Source organism: Amphiura filiformis, chromosome 17 (assembly GCF_039555335.1).
Source record: "Amphiura filiformis chromosome 17, Afil_fr2py, whole genome shotgun sequence".
NCBI classification, from domain to species: domain Eukaryota; kingdom Metazoa; phylum Echinodermata; class Ophiuroidea; order Amphilepidida; family Amphiuridae; genus Amphiura; species Amphiura filiformis.
This window is the reverse complement of record NC_092644.1, coordinates 57,640,569-57,660,469: the sequence shown is the minus strand read 5'-3', so window position 1 is coordinate 57,660,469 and position 19,901 is coordinate 57,640,569. Positions and strand designations below refer to the sequence as shown.

General features: G+C 35.0%; 1 protein-coding gene across 1 annotated transcript in view; it reads right to left on the bottom strand.

Moving 5' to 3' along the window:
- Window positions 1-19,901, bottom strand: part of LOC140138041 (exportin-4-like) — a 221,547-nt gene that overhangs the window by 44,388 nt on the left and 157,258 nt on the right. The window contains exon 11 of the mRNA XM_072159880.1: window positions 14,698-14,846. Coding sequence (XP_072015981.1) covers window positions 14,698-14,846 — 149 coding nt within the window. The remainder of the gene's footprint in view (window positions 1-14,697; window positions 14,847-19,901) is intronic.

Here is a 19,901-nt window from a genome sequence, read left to right as displayed (position 1 = left end):
CTTTTAAGCTTTTTCTAATGTATTACATTAAGTCATATTGCACATTTCCTCGTTTCAAATACTGTTTTTTTTCCTTCCAGGGTGTAGCTAGACTTCTCCGTACTCCACTTGCCAATTGTGCTTCTGGCTATTGCATTTAAGCTTAAAACTCTGATTATTATTTGTGCACAATTGATAGATTTTCACATCTAATCTTTTCAGTCACCGTCGCCCTCTGTTTGTTAGCTTCCCAAGTGGACTACTGACTTTGGATTGCGGATAACTTTTTAACACGGGATTCTATGGAGAGTTAGGCCAATTTCTGGCCTAACTAAAATTGGTCATGATGTAATGCATCTTTAAATGAATCTGGCTTGTGATTGGTCCCCATATATCGTTATTGATTGAACAAATTCATCAGGATCGGTAGAGTAAACTAGTAAACCAGAGTTAGTAGTATCTGATGCAAGAAAATGCACTTACTGTGTGCGTTTCAACAACCACTGTTGTCTTTGTCAATACTTGATGAGGAGTGACTGCAATCTACTGACAACCAACGCTAGAGGGATATGTAAAATCAGGCGGTTTTTGGCGATTTTAGCCATTAAGCCCCCCCACCGCATAAATCTGAAAGCCCTCTGAGCCCCCCTCCTGGAGACGCTATTGCAAAATCAATGGAGAGAAACTATACTACCTTGTTTCTTAATAAAATGTAACGGGTAGGCCTACATCAGGCAACTATGAGAGCCAAAAAGGCCTCAAATTGAGCAAAGAAAGACATTAATTTTCACGTGCATTTCAACCAAGACGCTTCATTAGTGGTGTTCGCCCTTAATGTCATATTATCATGACCGTTTTATTTTGTTTTATGTTAAGGGCTGGGGTATGAACGTTTGGACAGTATTTATTGTGGGACATTAGAGCACATCAGACATATCGAATTGCATTCTGAATATTATAAAGAATGTCCTGATATCAAATAATTTTGATTTTTTGAAATTCGCAATGTAATACACATTTTATGACAAATCATTAAAATTGATATTTTGATATATAACAGTCCTCGAAGTAAATTTTATAAATTTAATGATACATTCTTTAAGTATATGTAGCTGGGAGGAAAGGCCGACGATCAATTGAAAATTTTGATTTTTCGTATTGAAGATATGGATTTCCCCAAAATAGGTCTTTGGGGAAATAAAATCCATATCTTCAATATGAAAGGTCAAAATTTTCAATTGATCGTCGGCTTTTCCTCCCAGCTACATACACTTTAAGAATATGTCATTAGATTTATAAAATTTACTTCGAGGACTGTTATATATCAAAATTTGAAAAATATCAAATTTTAATAATTTGTCATAAAATTTGCATTATATCGTGAATTTCAAAAAATGAAAATTATTTGATATGAGAAAGACATTCTTCGTATTCAGAATGCAATTCGATATGTCTGATGTGCTCTCATTTCCCACAAAAAACACTGTCGAAACGCTCAAAACGCTCATTCCAGATCCCTTAAGTATATGTCATATTACATGTTTCACATTTGTACGATTTTAAATAATTCTTTATCATGTTTATAGGACATGCTCTGTTATATTTTTATATCCTCTTTTCATTCTTGAAAAGATAGATCATGCTTTTATTTCACCCATTGGGTATTTCTTTATTAATTTGTGTTTATATGGCGATTTCAAGTGGGATAATAACTCCTGGATGACGTAAGCATAATGTTGATAGATTTAAATATCATTATAAATAGGCACTTAATAATAATGAGATTGAAATAAATTGATAAATAGATAAATTAATAGATAAATAAATAAAAGATATATAAGCCTAGATAAATAATAAATAAATGATAAACTAGGAGTAAATTGCAAACATTAAATATCTTAGAGCAAATGAGCATTTAATAAGTTTTGCGACAAATATTTTGCCCCTTCTTGTACGTTTTATCATTATTTTATCTTTTACTAATTTTTTTGGGACATGCTCGCTTATTTATTTTTATGTGTTCCTCTTATCATTTGTGAAGTATTTCTTTATTTTTGTTTTAGTACAAGTGATCACTGAGTATGTTTAACTGTGGAAATATCGGTAGATAAGGTGTTTTTATTTCACCCTTGAGTATTATTTATAAGTGTATCAACATACATTTCACATGTCATGATTTTTCATTGTTTTATTTTAAAGCAATTCTTTATTGGGGTGCATGCTCTCATATATTTGGTGGTTTTTTTTTCATGTTCCTCTTGTCATTCTTGATAGATGGCTGTTTATTTATGTCGCGTGTTAAGTATTTTTTAATTTTTGGTCGAAGTGTATAATTATCATCAGACACATGTCACATTTTTATGTATGATTTTGCATTATTTAATTTCAAATTATATAATTTTTTAAACGTACTAACGTAGTTCTTTTTTTCTGTTTCAGTGAATATCATCCGAAAAGTAGGCCTCCTGCACATTATGATTTTGCCTTGCTTTATTTAACTCTTTACTGGGGTGCATGCTCTCTGCTGGGTTTTTTCATGTTCCTCTTATCATTATTGACAAGATAGCACCTGCTGTACGCTGTTTATTTATTTCGCCCTAAATTATTTCTTTACTTGTGTTTTTAGATTTTGAAGTTTATATCATGATAGCACACGCTATGTTTTTATACCAACCGCGTTTTCTTTTTGAAAACAGTTCTTGTTTCAAATCCTGGTCCGCAATGTCAACATTCAGTTCGTTCATAAAATATGGCTATTTATTTATGTCGCGTGTTAAGTAGTTCTTTATTTTTTGCTCAAGTGTATAAATATCATCAGACACCTGTCAAATTTTTATGTATGATTGTTCATTATCTAATCTTAAAATATATAATTCTTTAAACTTATTTCTTTTTTTCTGTTTCAGTGAATATCATCCGAAAAGTAGGCCTCTACACATTATGATTTTCCTTGTTTTATTTAAACTCTTTATTGAGGTACATGCTCCTCTTATCGTTATTGACAAGTCATCACATGTTGTACGCTGTTTATTTATTTCGCCCTCATTTTCTTTACTTTTGTTTTTAGATCTTTAGTTCTTTATTTTTGTTTCTGTGAATATCATCCCAAAAGTAGGCCTTCTGCACATTATGATTTTTCCTTGCTTTATTTAACTCTTTACTGGGGTGCATGCTCTCTGCTGGTTTTTTCATGTTCCTCTTATCATTATTGACAAGATAGCACCTGCTGTACGCTGTTTATTTATTTCGCCCTAAATTATTTCTTTACTTTTGTTTTTAGATTTTGAAGTTGATATCATGATATCACACGCTATGTTTTATACCAACCGCATTGTCTGGTTAAAGACAGTTCTTGTTTTAAATCCTGAATACAATGTCAACATTCAGTTCGTTCACCTCACAATGCGGTGCGATGTTATATAACTGTATATATTGCAGGGTTGCCAAACCCAGCGATGTAATAGGCCTAGGTCAATAGGATGAGTTTTGAAGATTTTCCTCGCGACAATTTCCTGTCCTATAGACACCAATTGATGGTTAAGAAAAATATTGCATGACTTCTCAACATTGGCTTACGCGACTTCTGGTAGTTTTTATCTCATAGAAACCAACGGTTGATAAAAAAAATATTAGGCGACTTTTCAATGATTTGACCCAGCGGTTTGCCCTCATTTGTTTGGCAACCGTGGTCTGTGTTAAGTGAATATATTTGGTAAGAAAATAATTATCATAGACCATGTAGACAGAACGGACAATAGTCATAGGCGCTCTCCTCCATTTTGAGAAATATACTTTTACACACACACTACATTTATAATTAAAATGATCAGCCTTAAAGTTTTACCTTTTAGTGGGTTAAGCCAAACCTAAGTGGATGAAATATAAATCAACACTTCTGGCACTGATTGGTTTCCGTAGTTGTTATATGGAATACTGAGCTGTCTGTATCTACAAAATTGTCTGCAAATCGGCTTTTGCGGGCCTCTCTTTTCGGGCGTTTTTTCTCATTAAATTAGGGTCCGTTCAAATAAAAAATAAACTGGTGTCTAGATGTAATCACAGTTAACACACCAGGAAAATTATAGAATATACAACAACCTAGTTACACCTGTAGACTGCGAACAAACATGCACCTGGCCAGACCTGGCCGTAAAACAAAGTGTTCTCCCTACGGATACCCTTAAGGGTCACACAAAAATGCTTGGTTCTACTTTGCACTAAGGATGTCTCTTCATTTCAGAAAAGGTCACAATTGTGCATATGAATGCTTTTATCCAATCATATGACTACCACCTTGATAGTGGAAATCACGTTAGAAGATGGATCATCTGTGGCATAACGATGTATCTGAAGATAAAGACATAAATAATGGCTGCCACATGTAATATGTTCTTTCACTAGGAATGTTATTTTGATCTGCATAACTCAAAAGTAGTGCATACTTTGTTTGCCTTATAACTTGCAAAACAAATCTGTTTTTTGAGTCTGCGCGTGTTAAGAAAGACCCAACATATATATGCTCACATAAATTCACATAAGCTTACACAAAGCGCAAGTAGCGTAGGTGCCCACCTGTGTGCATGCCATTCTAATGATTCTATATCAGGCGAGTCCATGATGCTATGAGTCTTTGTTAATTATATATAATCAGAACAAAGTATACCATTGAAAGTTGACACTGATTTGCAGCTTAGATATCATTAACACAAATAATTTCTGTCCTTGCAGGACTACTCCACAAATGATCAGTGCTGGGGAATCTTTTTCTTAATAACATAATACTGAGTTTGACTTAATTATCAGTATATCATCATAATACTAACCCCCCCCCCCCCTCAAATCTTGATCGCTTCTCAAATTTTTTGAAGCTTGTTACTGCCTTGATGAGACAATGCATTAGGTCCTTCACACTCGATTCTGAGTTTCTCTGTCTTATTTTTCAGAAAACAAAAAAAAGTTTAATTATCAGTCAAAATGCAAAGATAAGTAAGTCTTCAAGCACAAGTTTACATACTGAAGAATTGAAGGATTTACTTTTGCACACTCCAGTGGAAGTAGAATGTGAAGTGATCAAGAATGATGCCGAATAAAATAAAAGTGCACAAATTCAGGGTTTTTTAAACCACTAAAACACATTTTTTTATTTAATTTGAAATCGCAATAATGAATTCAAATGCAAGCCTGAATTTCAAATGCTATGCAAGTCATGACCATAATCTCCCACACTGGGGTGAAGATATCAAATGGAGTCACCTATTCAGGTTATCCTATTTGAAATTCACACTCCCGAAGTGGAAGAATAAGGTCACATCTTTCATAAAGGCATATGGATTTCAACTGAATTAGCCTATTCCAGATGTGTACTACTCCGGGATACTACTGCCCCAGCACCTCCATTGGGCTATTCCAGAAAATAAGTGCACACCCCCTATAGAGGAGTAAATTTTCAATAAAAGAAATGCTTGATTTTCAGATTTGCTTCCTGAAAACGACTGGAATCCCAGTTGCCAATGTTAATAAAAAATCTTGGAAATGCAATAATATGTATTAAAAATCCCAGAATTATGATAATGTGAAATAATCCCCTCATATTCAGGATTTTTAATTGTGAACTATTTTTTGCTGGAGTTTTTTCGCATTCAGACACTTTGAAAGTCTGGATTTCCAGCAATCATAACTAGCCAAAAAGGGCGGAAATCCAAACTCCTCTATTTTCTGGAAAAGCCCATTAGCACCACAAAGATATGGCAGAGCACCTTCTTCAGTTTATTTCTATGGTGGTACACATGGCAGCTATATTATTGCTGTAGCCACAAAATGAGATATATTACATAAAGCATCACAGATGATAATTGGCAATCTGTCACTACACATCATAAAGGAGTAATCTAAGAAATTGTGAGCCAAATGCTTTCACTAAGTCTCCATCTGAGAGAATTCCTACACTAATTCAGGTAAATGATATCTAGAAATCTGATTATTTTCCTTTATATTTTCATCTAAGAATGGTACTATCCATGTCACCAACCTACATTTATGTGCTATAATAGTACTTGTAAGTTGTTAGTCATAGTTCTGCATTATTATGAAAATTTGGCAACTAGGATAATTGGTATCAAAGCTTACACTTTCTCTTGTTTCTATGGAAAATTATTATTACTTCACAATTTGAAACTGTCCAAACACTCAAATATGAATTAGCCTTTTCGAAGTATGGCATACACAAAATGTCAGGGCAGTCTTCAATATGGGTAAAACCCGGCAAATTCAAAAGACTTTACCCACTTCGTGCAGTGCCAACCTATTGTGTCCGCCATTTCTCGAAAAGGCTAATAGCCTATAGCTCATGCTACAGTCCCCACAGATAATTTAAGTCAGACCACCTGCTGAAACTTAACTTTGCATTGCTCTATCTATTTATTAATAGGATAATTGCTTATAATAACTTAACTATATGATGCTTTTGCTTTTTTAATATTATGCACTTCATTTCCTAATTTTATTTTACCACACCAAATGTAATTCCATAGAGACACCCTCACTTTGTGATGGGTATACCTAACAAACATAACAGTACACAATCTAAGCACAAATCTGTGAGAGATTCAGCAATTCAAAATGTATTGAACACCCAAGAATACACCTGTAGTCATGCTGTCACTTGAAGGGAAAATGGAAAACTTACAGCTTCATCATGCAACGCCAATTACCGTTTCGTCAAATTATGCCTAGCCTTTAAAATCTAAATTTAGCACGTCAATCCAGCCAAAATATTAATCAAAACAAAAGGTAAAGTACGTCTATCTCTCTCTTGTCTGTAAACCTCTAGGAACCATACCAAGGCAGCAATAGATTTCCATTGACACATCGATTGTGATAATTCGCACGTGTTAGCTTGTTCACTTCAATACTCCCATGTTTTTTGTCTCCCTGCCGGGCACTGCCTCAATGACACATGATTATACCCTTGAAAACGCATCCGATATGCCCCTGAAATTGGATAAATTACATTAACGACGTACAAATTAATTCTACATAGGATCTGCCGGTAGCTTCTGTGAGTTCACCCGAGTGTGCCTCTGTGCTCTGCTCCAATAAGCAAAAACATTGGATGATTTGGTGAGCTGCGCAAAATAGTGGCATTGATAGTAGCTGCCAAAGAAAAATTTGAAAAATGTTTGAGGAAATGGTGCAACGATAATAATATTATACCTAATGCCTTCTGCACGGCTTCTTTCAGATTTTAAAATTGCTATCAGAGCAAAGTTTTTTTGAAGGCTGCCCTGAAATAAGTACCGTATCACTAGTAATTGAGAAGATTTCAATTGTGTAGCACTGGGTAATGTGATAATTTACATTTTCATGATCAGTCCTGCCTACAGCAGTTTCCCAGCACTTTGGCTTTAGAATTAAGCTGGGTTCTACCAACAGTTTTAGATGGGCTTTATCATGTATCATATTTATTTCAGCTGCCAAGTGTGAGAAAAAGATATATTTCAGGCATTTGACCACTACACCCATCCTAAAGTATCAGAGCTTTCTATCCATTCTGTCTCCAGTGATTAATGTGGCACACCATAATAGATCGAGGCACCCAACCTGTCAAAGCTGAATTTAAGAATTTGAAGGAAAAAAAGGACCACAAAATGAAGAAAATTAATTCCAAGACTAAATGTATTCTTAAAATTTTAAACTTTAACATTAAAGCACAATTTATAATAGGCCTAATCATATCTATAGGGAGAGAGAAGAGGTGGTTCCGGGAGGTGGTTCTTCAGGCTGCTGCTATTTATTGCAGCCTATACTAGCTCCTTGTGCATTTTGCCAAGCTCATTGCATAACATCGCCATCCATGTCTAATTGTTGAATAATTGTGACTTTTCTGTTGCCAAACCACATTACATAACATGTAAGGTGTATCATATAATTAAGAACCTTGCCAACAGTTTCAAATCAAGAGTTTCTAAAATGGCATAATATGGCTGCCTTTTATCACATCACTACACCTCATAGCCATGATAATCTTACTTCTTACCAGATAACCACAGGGCAGCTATTCAAATACCATAAGCTTCATAGATATTCACAGAGGTTTTATACCATTGCTCCCTTGAATGAAAAAAAGTAAAATTAAAAAAATACAACCACAATAATAATGACCAAAAAGGCAGAACTCAACTCAAAAATCACTCAAACATAAATATTCACACAAGTATATAGATGTGAAAGTACGGCTGCCTTGAATCAAATGACTACCCCTTGCGGTCATAATATGTCACTTCTCCCTAAAGAGGGAAGATGTAATGTCAAACCAAAGTTCAATAACCCACAAGACTTAACTGATAATCTGTTATTACAAGTTTTTAGCTAGAAATAACTATAATTAGTATTCTTTTCCAATTTTTGCTAATTGAAAATGTAAATACTAAGTATCACGTATGGATATCAAGGCCTGGCAACCTAACTGTACATCTGTTGTTTCAAATTTTGCTACAACTAAAAAGCGTTTTCTTTATCAATTTTCACTAATTGCTTGTGTAAATACAAGTATCACATACTTACATCAATTGGTATTGAAATCACACTCCAAGCAATTTTGGTATCATTGATGTCATATAATAACCTAAAATTGCAGTATTCTCAACTAATACCTTTAATGTTTTCACTTGAATTAATGTTTTGTTATTTTAAGGTAATAATCATAATTTATGAAATCAAAATTCAATTAGAGGAAAACAGTGCAGTGGGATATAGGAGCACAGATAAAAATGACACTTTTCTTACAACATGTACATTTGGTGTTTCATAAGGGACTTTGTAATATGAGTCCTGGGAGGATGGCATGCCAAAAGGAGGGAAGCAATTTTTGGCATGTCGAAAGAGGGGAGAAGTGATTTTTGGCACACATTTGTGGAGGCACCTTTTAAATTAAATGCTCTAAACAGGAAAACAGCACAGAAACGTTTAAGTATGCAAAATCTCCTGCTCACTATGCTTGCATTATATAATAGACTAAGGATCATTGATATATGGATAATAATCAATAAATCGATTATCTAATAATATCGATATCGCTGATATCACTTTCTTAAGAAAATCTCCAGCAACAAATGAAAAAACTGAAGGATGAACTAATAGCAGATGGTTATGGATGAATGTAAGATATGAAAAAAAAAAGCGATTCTCAAACCCTACCGGTCCTTAAAATAGACCAGTTAGGTTTTCTAAATCGGGTTCCCAAAAATTTGGCATCTTCAACGGTTGGCAACATGACAGGCCAAGAGGTGGAAATGCAATTTTTTGGGGGCACATAATTATTGCACATCCCGTAAGTATTTGTCTATTAATCTCTTACCAAACCATGAAAAGTATGAGGGGAAGCACAGGTTATATCGATGAACCATGTGTAAAAGGGAATACGAAATCACATTATAAAATCCACCTTGATCTACCAAACAGACTCATCTGTGAGCACAAAGTTCCTTAACCATAATATGTTCATACACTCACAGATTGACCTTTAAATAGATTGGGTACAACAACCTCATACCTCGTAACATGAAGTCATTTCTTAGCTTTCACTAATGAAATGGAGGATATTGAACTTTGCCATAATACATTTTTGCTGATATAGTAGTGTTTTAGGCACATACACGTATGTAACAGGATTGTAGTACATTCACCCCAGACAATGAGTCAAGCCTGACAGCCTTATACATATTTCACCTGATTTGGTACATATCTGCATGTAACATAATGTAGACATGAACAATATATTATTTCCTAACAGACACCAAATAAAAATATATCTCTGTCAAAAGAGACATCCAACATTTTATCATGTTTTGACTAATCTAATTGTCTCTATATGGGTGGCTTGTGCCAACAAAGGGACAATAAATAGGCAATTGAGGAAAAAGACAGAACAAATTCTTATAGCATTATTTTCTTTATTGCCCAAACATTAAATTACATTACACAAAGGACATATCTAAAACAAAGCCTACCTTTTTACAAAGTTCACTTTATGATAAGAAAAAAACACAGCTTGACCAAAGCACTCATGTCAACAAATTATATGTTTGGTAAAAATGCTGCCCCGTTCCAATTCTTCACTGAAAATGATTCTTTTGTTCTTAACAAGTAGTAAAATTTAATTGGTGTAGATGAGTTTGAAACCTGAGTTTTATTAGAAACATTTGACACAAAAGAAGCCAATGCTCATATAGATAACTGCAGTCTGTGGCTCTCATGGACTTGGCAAGTAGAAGTAGACATATTATAAAGCAACAGTGCCTGAAAGTAGTGCTATGCTCATAAAGTTGTCTAAAACTTTTCCAAATGTTCATAATCATTTGAGCTAACTTCTCAACATCTTGGTCAAATAGATTTAAAGGAAAATAGTAGCAGATGTTTCATGTGCACACTCAAATATATGGTGAACACCCCCTGACTGATCAAGTTTTCTTGGCAAAGGTTAAGTAATAATTTTTCAATGATGCACCATTTCACAGTGCTCATCAATACACAGGAAACGTTGGTTAAGTAGCGTTTGACGTAAATGAGGGATTGTTTCAACATGGAATAGCATTCTATAGTAAGCATAATACCGTACTGTGGCATGGTCAATTCAATTTGTTAAGGCCAACTGAGAGGTATTTCTCAGTTTGACTTCAAATGATAAATAGCGCAGAAAATTTGCAGCAAGAAATATTGTTTAATATGATGATAATAAATAATTTAACCATTTGAACTTGAAGGTATGGACATAGTGGACATCCATTGACATCCTTGCCCTGGAGTCCCTGCTCTGGAGTCCCTGCCCTGGGGTCCCTGCCCATCCCGTGTTTTGTATGTTCTCCTTTGACACACACTTGTTACAAAATCAACCCTTTCATTGCCTTTGTTTATACAAACAAAAAAGTTCTAAAACTTTTACAAAACCCACACCACACTTATCCACAATGTCCTGTAAATTGAATACTTTCAAGTGTCAGATGTCAAGCCTTTTCCATTCTTCTCCTTCCAAGAAACCAGCTAATATGTGTTTGTTTTATTTATCCTACCATTGTCAAGTGGTGTACAGGAAACACAGGATTTCTACACCAGCAAACAAGTCACCCAAATCTACCCCGATTTTGTTTTAGCCCTAATATTATCCAAAATCCTACCATGATGAAACACAGGTCCATATAGGAATCACTGATTGATGAGAAAATATGTGTTAGGGTGGGGTGTGTGGGGTGTGTTTGTGGGGTGTGTGTGAGTTCAGTAAGACCTGCAAACAAGGACCCCCCAAAAAAAAAAAAAAAAAGAATCATGGAAAACCAAGGACACCCACAACCATGGATGCTAATGGTTGTCTCTACCTTATGACATAAAACAACATAAAAATGTAGAAACAAGCCATAGGTCCACAGTTGTCAAAAACGGGGTCCTCGGTTGCAGGTCTTTACAATTAGGTGAGAGTACGAGAGAAAACAAATCACTATTCAATGTCCCTTAACACCAAACACCTTCCACTAGTACTGCATCTCCTACTTGCTGCCCTATGTAAAAAAAACCTGATCACAACTGTCATTTTGGCCAATATAGAGTTTTTGTCACAATTGGCTTCAGGCAGTTGGCATCTACTGTACCTAATATTTGAACACTTCAATATGAAACCTCTAATTATATATCCAATCCCTTAAAAAATTTGTGTTCATGTATTTATTCAATGTAAACTTTGCAGGCTTTGTCCATGATCTCTTGCCAAAGCAAGAAGTCATTTGCGCCTTTAATTAAATCAGGGTAGGATATGCCTTGCAGACAAACATGCATAGTCTTGCGCCAGTCATTTTACATCATGCCATATTCCCAATACAACCATTGAGCATTTAGCTTTTTTTCATCCCATGCAGCTTATTACCATTAGCTCTCAAATAACCCACATATATTACAATAGTCTGACTTCTGCTTAACCAGTGCAAACATGCTTAGTCTTAATACAGTGGATCCTAAGGCTTTTACATGCCAACCATTACATACTATTTTCTTAGCCTATCTTTTCCCAATTATGCTCTACATCTATCTTAACAATGCCTTACACCTGCTCTATCTACGCTATTTAAAATGTAACTGGCAATAAATAATGCACCCATGATAGCGCCAATTTGCCCATTACATGTCAAACCGATTTGCACAACATGGTTTTACGATTTACGTCAAAATTTCTATTACTCTTGATAGGTGCTGTCTTTTTTCGGAGATAAACATTACTCAACACCCATCTATTCCAAGCTAGTTTGGTTTAGTGAGTTGATTTGTTATTGTGTATCACAAGTGTTGTGTTTTTCAGCAAAGTATGTGGTTCATGTCTTCTTTACACAATTCAAATCATCTGCACTTCATCAATTAAAGTTTTTATCACAATTTAATTAATTTATTTAATAATTTAAAACTTTTAACATAATTATGTCCCACATTTACATTCCATCACTGTTATAAAGGGAACACAATACAATAATGTGATGTGAAATAATTGCATGATTTCTTCTGTTTCTCCCTTCTTTCATGTTTTTCTGCTGTTATTTCCCCTCTTATTCTAGAAAGGCATGGTGGGACAGTAGTCAGACTTTGACCCATGACCGTAAGGTTGCAGGTTCGAATCTTGACAATGACACTGTCTTGTACAAGTAGACAAGGCCCTTCACCTTTTTCACCTTTCTCCACCCAGGTGTATAAGACGGTACCCACATTCAATTAGGAAGATTAACAAACTGTGGTGTGGTGACCCCCCCCCAGCAGTTGATATGAGGAGTCATTTGGCCACATTGCTTCAGATAGCAATCCAGACTTTCACCCGATACCTTTTCTTTGTTCTTTATCTACAATGTATAATGTATTCAATTAATGCATCAAACCTACTTAATCTTCATTTTTTATTGTTTGTCCTCAAAAATTGACAAAATTGGGCTGAATTTCCAGATCAAGTATTTTTTACCTACAGGCTATGACTATGAGCAAAAACTCTTCATTTGATCATGTTGTATTACTGATAGTGTCTAATTTATTCTCTATTTCATATCCCCATCACTCCAAAATGGACATCATAATACAAGAGGCTTTTGCATTTTGTGTTTTGCCTGCAATTTATTTATAGTTTCTACATAGAAATATCAACAAACAATTTCACAGTTTCTGTGAATAGTTTGGATTATTCCAGTTAAAATCCATACACCCCTATGTTACTTTCAAATGGGGTTTCCTGAATTGGTAACTCTGATTGAAATCTGCACTCCCTGAGTAGATTATTTCCTCCATAGAGGGTGTATGGATTTCAACTGGAATAACCATTATTTGATGACATCTTATCAGGTATCAAAGAGGTCTGTATAAAATGTGTTGTTTCTCATGATGATGCATAATGTTTCAAAAAACATTGCAAAATGTTAGTGTATAATTTGTTTTGGAAAGTAAACTTTCCGTCCAAATGCAATATTTCCAAGCAAAGATCTTCCTGACTTCTCCATCATTTCCAGGCTTAGAAATCATCCCTATTATTTCCAGGCTTGGAAATTATCCCTGTATCACTGAGGTATGATTTCCAAGTTCAGTATAATCCAACAGGTGACAATGTGTCACAACTCTTATTAATAACATAATTAATAATTCATTTCACATATTACAAAACCCACACACTTATAAACAAATTTGTAATAAAACACTTGCTTGAGCATCCAATTTCTGCCTATTAACACTTATAGTTCAGCCCTTCCCCATGGGTGGGTTAAATTTGACCAATCAAGTAGATTGCACTTTCTGACGCAAAAAAGAAAACGGACATTCCACTTCGGTGATCAATTGCTCATGACTGTTGACCATACCATGGAGAAGTCTACAAGGGAGAAATGATCCGTTTTAATGCGCTTCAATGTGATGCTTTGAATGTGGTCTGCACTGGATCTGAACTGGCATTGTGTGATATAAATGTGTAAAAGTGATGGGCTCTTCCAGTTGAAATCCATACCTGGGGTGTGATTCAATGCTTGTGAAATATCCAGAAAATAGTAAAAAATCAAGAAAAACAATGTGAAATTGGGCAAAAATACCCTAAAACAGGCTGAAAATGAATAAAATTGCGTACATTTTGGCCACAAAAAAATACGGAAATACTGGAAAAGTCCAGACAAATCACACCCCTGCCATACACCCTCTATGGAAAGCATTCACTTGATCGATCTTCCACACAGGGAGTGTGAATTTCAAATAGCGCTACCTGAATGGGCAATTCAATTTGAAATCTATACCCCCTGTGTGACAGATTAAGGGATTGTTTTCCATAGGGTGTGTATGGATTTCAACTGGAATAGCCCAATACTCACTCTTCCAGTATGACTTTAACTCCATCTTATTAAGCGACTGCAAAGCAAAGTAAAATCTTCAATTCTTAATAAGCCACTTCACTTGGCCGATGCATCCTCTGCAGTACGAATCTTTCTTTCCTGTTTTTCTCTCGTATAAGATTTTAGATCTTCATGCCATCTCTTTCTTTTTTTTTTTCTTTTCTTTTCTCTCTTTTGTTTCCCAGTAGCCAGGTATTTTCTGTCACTGTGTGAATTCTTCTGAAGCATGCTATGCAAGTCTGGATTTCAGATGTACCACATCAATGCAGATTTAGCATCTCATATGAAACACCCCAATACTAATAATTAGCTTTACCATCCCCCAACTTACCTGGTGAGTAGCGGTATACTATGTTCAGGAATAGCTCTCCCAAGAGAGCCGACGTTGATGAGCTGGTCACTAAACAAGTCTCTGTCATCCTCTTCAACCTCGTTAATATCATCATCATCTTCTTCATCAACCTCTTGACCATCATCTCTCTGGAGAGGGAGAAAAAAATGGGAAGATGTTGTTGTCTTCATATTAATTAAGAGTTACACAGCTTACATGAATTTCATTACAAATTTCTGTATATAAAACTGTGGAAAAGCCAACTTGATAAGGGGTGGGGACAAATATTGAACCTACATGTTGCCTTCAGACAGTGCTTATCCATTCTTTCTAAAAGTGCTGATCATAAGATGAATGCAACATAGCCAAATCTTAGGATAGGCCATCAATATTGGTCTGACACTTGTTATTAATGAAATATGGACTTATTAATCAAAATTAATGGTAACATTTAATTGGTCAACACATTGCACAAGATTAATGTTTATCATGATTAACAGTCAATTAATTGATATTCAATATATATTTAAATATATCAACAAGCATTGAAAGAATGAACAAATCTTGCCCCACTGCCTAAAATGAGCTTCTACATATGAACTGTTATTATAATCCATGATGGTTTTGCATTTTTGTACCTTTCTTTACTATTATCTTTTAGGTCACTGACTTTTATATAACAAATCATTGTCTAATATTATTATGTTTATCACAGGTCAGGCTGCCATCAGCATACTCCACTGGTTTGTCATCGCTCTTCCAGGGCAGACCATCACAAGTTCATTACCATCAAACCCAGACCTTTCCAAGTGATCTCCATTTTAGGGATTCTCAACTTAGTAATCCTACTTTAGAATATTTCAAGGCCAGATGCTCAGGACATTGGCATTGTTTTCATAAGAAAGCTTCCGAAGACCAAACTTGTAGTGAGATTGCAACGAGCGAGCATGGGCGACAGCATACTTCAAGTTCCTGACATTTAGATGGATTTAAGTTGGGGCATGTAGATCAAGTAAGGGGATGATTGTGGGGATCTAAAAACCCTTCATTTCAAGCTTATCATGTAAAAGTAAAGCTTCTAGCCACAAGGAATGTCAAAATAGCTCATTTTAGAATTACAAATTGAATGTTGTTTGATAACAAACTGTGGGTCAGAATATGGCAAAAATGGTTGCACAGAGAGATTTGAATTTATTTATTTTTTGTTTAATAATGCTTTGTTTTCTATCTATTAACTATTAATTAATGTAAGCATAGACCAATAACTTTGTATGGCATTTTACTGTGTGTACGAAGAGTAAAAAAATGTTTGGTCACCCATTAATAAAAGAGAATATAAACTTCAGTAGCTCAATCCTAGTTAAATAGGGCAGAAGTAACCGTCTTGAAATAACCAAATGCTTCACTGTCTTAATAAGAAACCAGACCATAATTCAACTCAATGCTACGTCTACATTTGGTGATGACTGTCCGGTCCCTGGTCTCTGTGATAAAGGGTGCACAACACCAAATCATTCTGTGTATATCACCAGAACTCTAGTATTTGATACATTTGAGTTTGGGATTATTTGAAAGGTAGATGTCAACAATGAATATATGGTTATCATCTAGAAGGAATAAACATGTCCAAAAATATTGTAAAATAAAGTAATTTTAATTACTCAAAAATACTCAAATCTAGTTGAGAATTGCTTCTGTCACACCGTTCAAATTTTCTGTGTAAACAAGACAATAATCAAATTTTCAGCTGGAACCATACTTATTATCATGTGTGATGTAAAATCAAAATCTAAATCCTATTTTTATTATCATGTCTTCAAAGGAGGTTTACTTCTAGCAGCTCAGGAAGTTTGTTTTTAGAAGTCAATATTCCATCTAGAAATCCACTTTCCCACTCTTAATTAATTTCAATTCCTCTGCTTTTTTTAAAACATTTATACACCCTTAGAACTTAATGATGGTCACCAGTCAAGACGTAGTAGGCTGCTGCAGTGCCTGGTATGTTAAAATCTATTTTTCTTGTCAGATTTGGTCGCCCAATGTAAAAATATAAAAATAGTTTCCTGGACTGCTGAGAATAACATTTTGAAGCCAGTTTGGTGTTGTGCATCCTGAAATAGCTTGCTATGAACTTTCCATATGAGATAGAGGAGCTGCTGTGAGCGCTGGTTAGATACTGCTACTTTTTATTAGACTATCTCTTGGGTACATGCAGATTAAACGCAACAAAGCAGAAGTAGACATTATATGGAGTGAGCGTGATATTAATGATGACACCACAATGTGGTTTAGATGCGTGTATTGGGATATAAGAGTTGTTGGTTGCTTACTATTGGAATTTTCTATGATCATTTTCTAAACAAATTGCAGGAACATTGCATTTTTTTTTTTTTTCCAGAAATGTAATTTGTAAGGTAGTTTCATAACTCTGTATTGTGTGAAATTTATAAATGTCAAGAGCTCTTACCTGCAAGCTCACCTTGAACCAAACTGACAAATTGGGACTTTAAAGCATATCCTGCATAAATGTATTGCGAACACGCATCCCACCCCACCCACACACCCCCACCCCATGTATGTTCAAACACACAGGTCAATGAAAGTGTATGGAATTACAAAGACTTACAGCTGATATGAGTCAGCCCAATTAACACTCGTTCATTGACCCATCTTGTCAGCATTTCAGCATAAAATTGACCCAGCATTACATGATTTATGGCACTTTTGGTTCATTAGCCATATCATCTTTTGTCCTGAATACAAATGTACTATGACTGATGCTTAATATCTTATTAGCACTTAAATCAATTTACAGCTTGGAGAGTACAAATTGAATCAAACAAATGTGTACACTTGGTATTGGCTACATAAATCTTGAATGTGATCTGATTCAACAAAATGAGAACATCGCTAAAATTGTTTTCCGATTTCTGACAAGATCTACCATGCAAATCCTTGTGCTCTTTATGATAGTAATGGAAATGAAATTGTGATTTTGTGAGGGTGTGTGTCACCTTTCATGGCTGTGTTAGGTTTTAATTAAGCTATACTATGATCAGCTCATAACAGGTGAGAATTATTTGGTTTTTGTTACTGTAAGGGTCAAGAAAGTCCCAACTAATACACCCGTGTAAATTCACAAAAGCGCGCGTAAGTCAGTCACACAGTTCGCGAGGGGCTTCGCCAAGCAGTATGTATGCCATTCTATATCAATCCACAATATTATGAGTCCCACTTTATGAGCTGATTAGAGTGTATAATAATTCGGTGCAACCACTTTAGAATATACTGCAATAAAATTGAGCAGGCATTTTAGTTTTTCTGTAGACATTCTTTAAGTTTTCAGTTCATGAAATTAAATTATGTGAAATTATGTTCTTAATAATCTACTTTCAAATTATGGAAATAGTAGTGATTATACTCAGTATTTTAGCAGCTGCTGTGTCTAAAGACTTAAAGAGACCATTTCAATTCAGAATTAAACTTGTTTTTGCCTCTAAACGCTCCACAGAACATGCTGGAAAACAGTTTTGTTTAAAAGTACCAACATTTGTACAAGTTTGACAAGTTGAGCGAATTGATTAAATTTGAGTCATCACAGATCACTTTCCAGGATAACCCACTATTGTCATTGACTCAGACACACCATGTGTAAAATCTTGATTCCAATCTCTGGAAAAAACTCAATCACAGAAATGTTAACAAGATTTATGAAAAGCAGTGCCAACAACCAAACATGACTCATTTCACTCGCCCAATAAAACACCATAAACATAAATGAATTGTATGAATCAAGACACAAGAAGCAGATGTGCAAACCGCTAATAACGAACATCATAATTCATCCGTTTGGTTGAAAACCCGCTGTAAAATATCTCCTCTTCTTCTTATCCCACTATCTTGATAATATCAACCCATTTCTGTGAGCAGAAAATGTTTTGATATTATTATTTTTTCTGCTATTCTATTTAGGCATCGTCTGATGTCTTTCATTACCGGCAGATTATTATTACAAGCACAATGCATGGGTAATAGGGCTTGGGATCTAATTGCTCATATGCTTTCTAACCCGCGGAGAAATTTCCTGAATTATAACAAAAATTTCAATGTATTCCTTGAAACCATAAAAGTTTTGTCACATTTTGAAAGACGTCTGCCATTATCTTGGTCTCAAGTTACGCCGATTCATATTTGTGATCTAATGGAATCATGTTGAATAAATATTGAGCGCTTTTTTGAATCTTTAAAAGGTCTGAATCCCTTAGGGAAAGGAAAACATTAAAACTATCCCTTCAAAATGAGGACAAACAATGTAGGATGTAAACTGGGTCATTCTGTTGGAGTAAAAAGACCTTTTACAACCAAAAAGCTACAGCTACAGCAACTATAGAGAGAGGTATAAGTAGCAGACATAATGAAAGAGAAAGGATGAAGATCAGCAGGAGGGGAAAGATTCACAAGGAATGGGAGGAAAGGATAAATGAAGGTATATGGAAACAGACAAGAGAACAGGGACAGAACATGTGATGAAAGAAAAGTGAGAACTAAGGGAAATTGAATGAGATGGTTTAAAAGAAAGGATGAAGAAGACGAGTTGATGGAAGTAGAAAAAGGATGAGGTGGGGACAATAAATGTCCTGGTCATACTTTCTCCTTAACAGACCTACACCTCTTGTCCCTCTATTCGCAGTGATAATCCACTTAAAACCAAAGCGGATCTGTCACCTTTCTTGTACAATAACTGTTATAAGCTGCATGTTCCTATCTATATGTATTTCGTATAACAGTTCTTTACAACTACAGTACATTTTGCACATCAAAGCAGCTGAGCTTTACATCCCTCCAGAACTGAGTATGTCAAACAAATCATCCCAAAACAAATTAAATAAAGCACTCAATAGAAGTAATAAAGAGGCTTAAAATACTCAATTTGTGTCCATTTGTTAAATTCCAAATGGGACAAATGGATGAAACACAAGCATCTGGCCCAATCAGACTTGGCTACATGTAATTGGCATAAATGGGTAAACACTGGAATAAAAATACAGGGTGTCGCTTACTGTGATAGTTCATTTAGAATCCTTTACTCAGATTTAATACAGCAGTCAATGATCTGTGCCTAAAGTATCAAGCACTGGGTATGCATAAATGGTTCAGTGACTTGTGGAATGTATTAAAAATAGGCATAGCAGTCCCAGATTGGT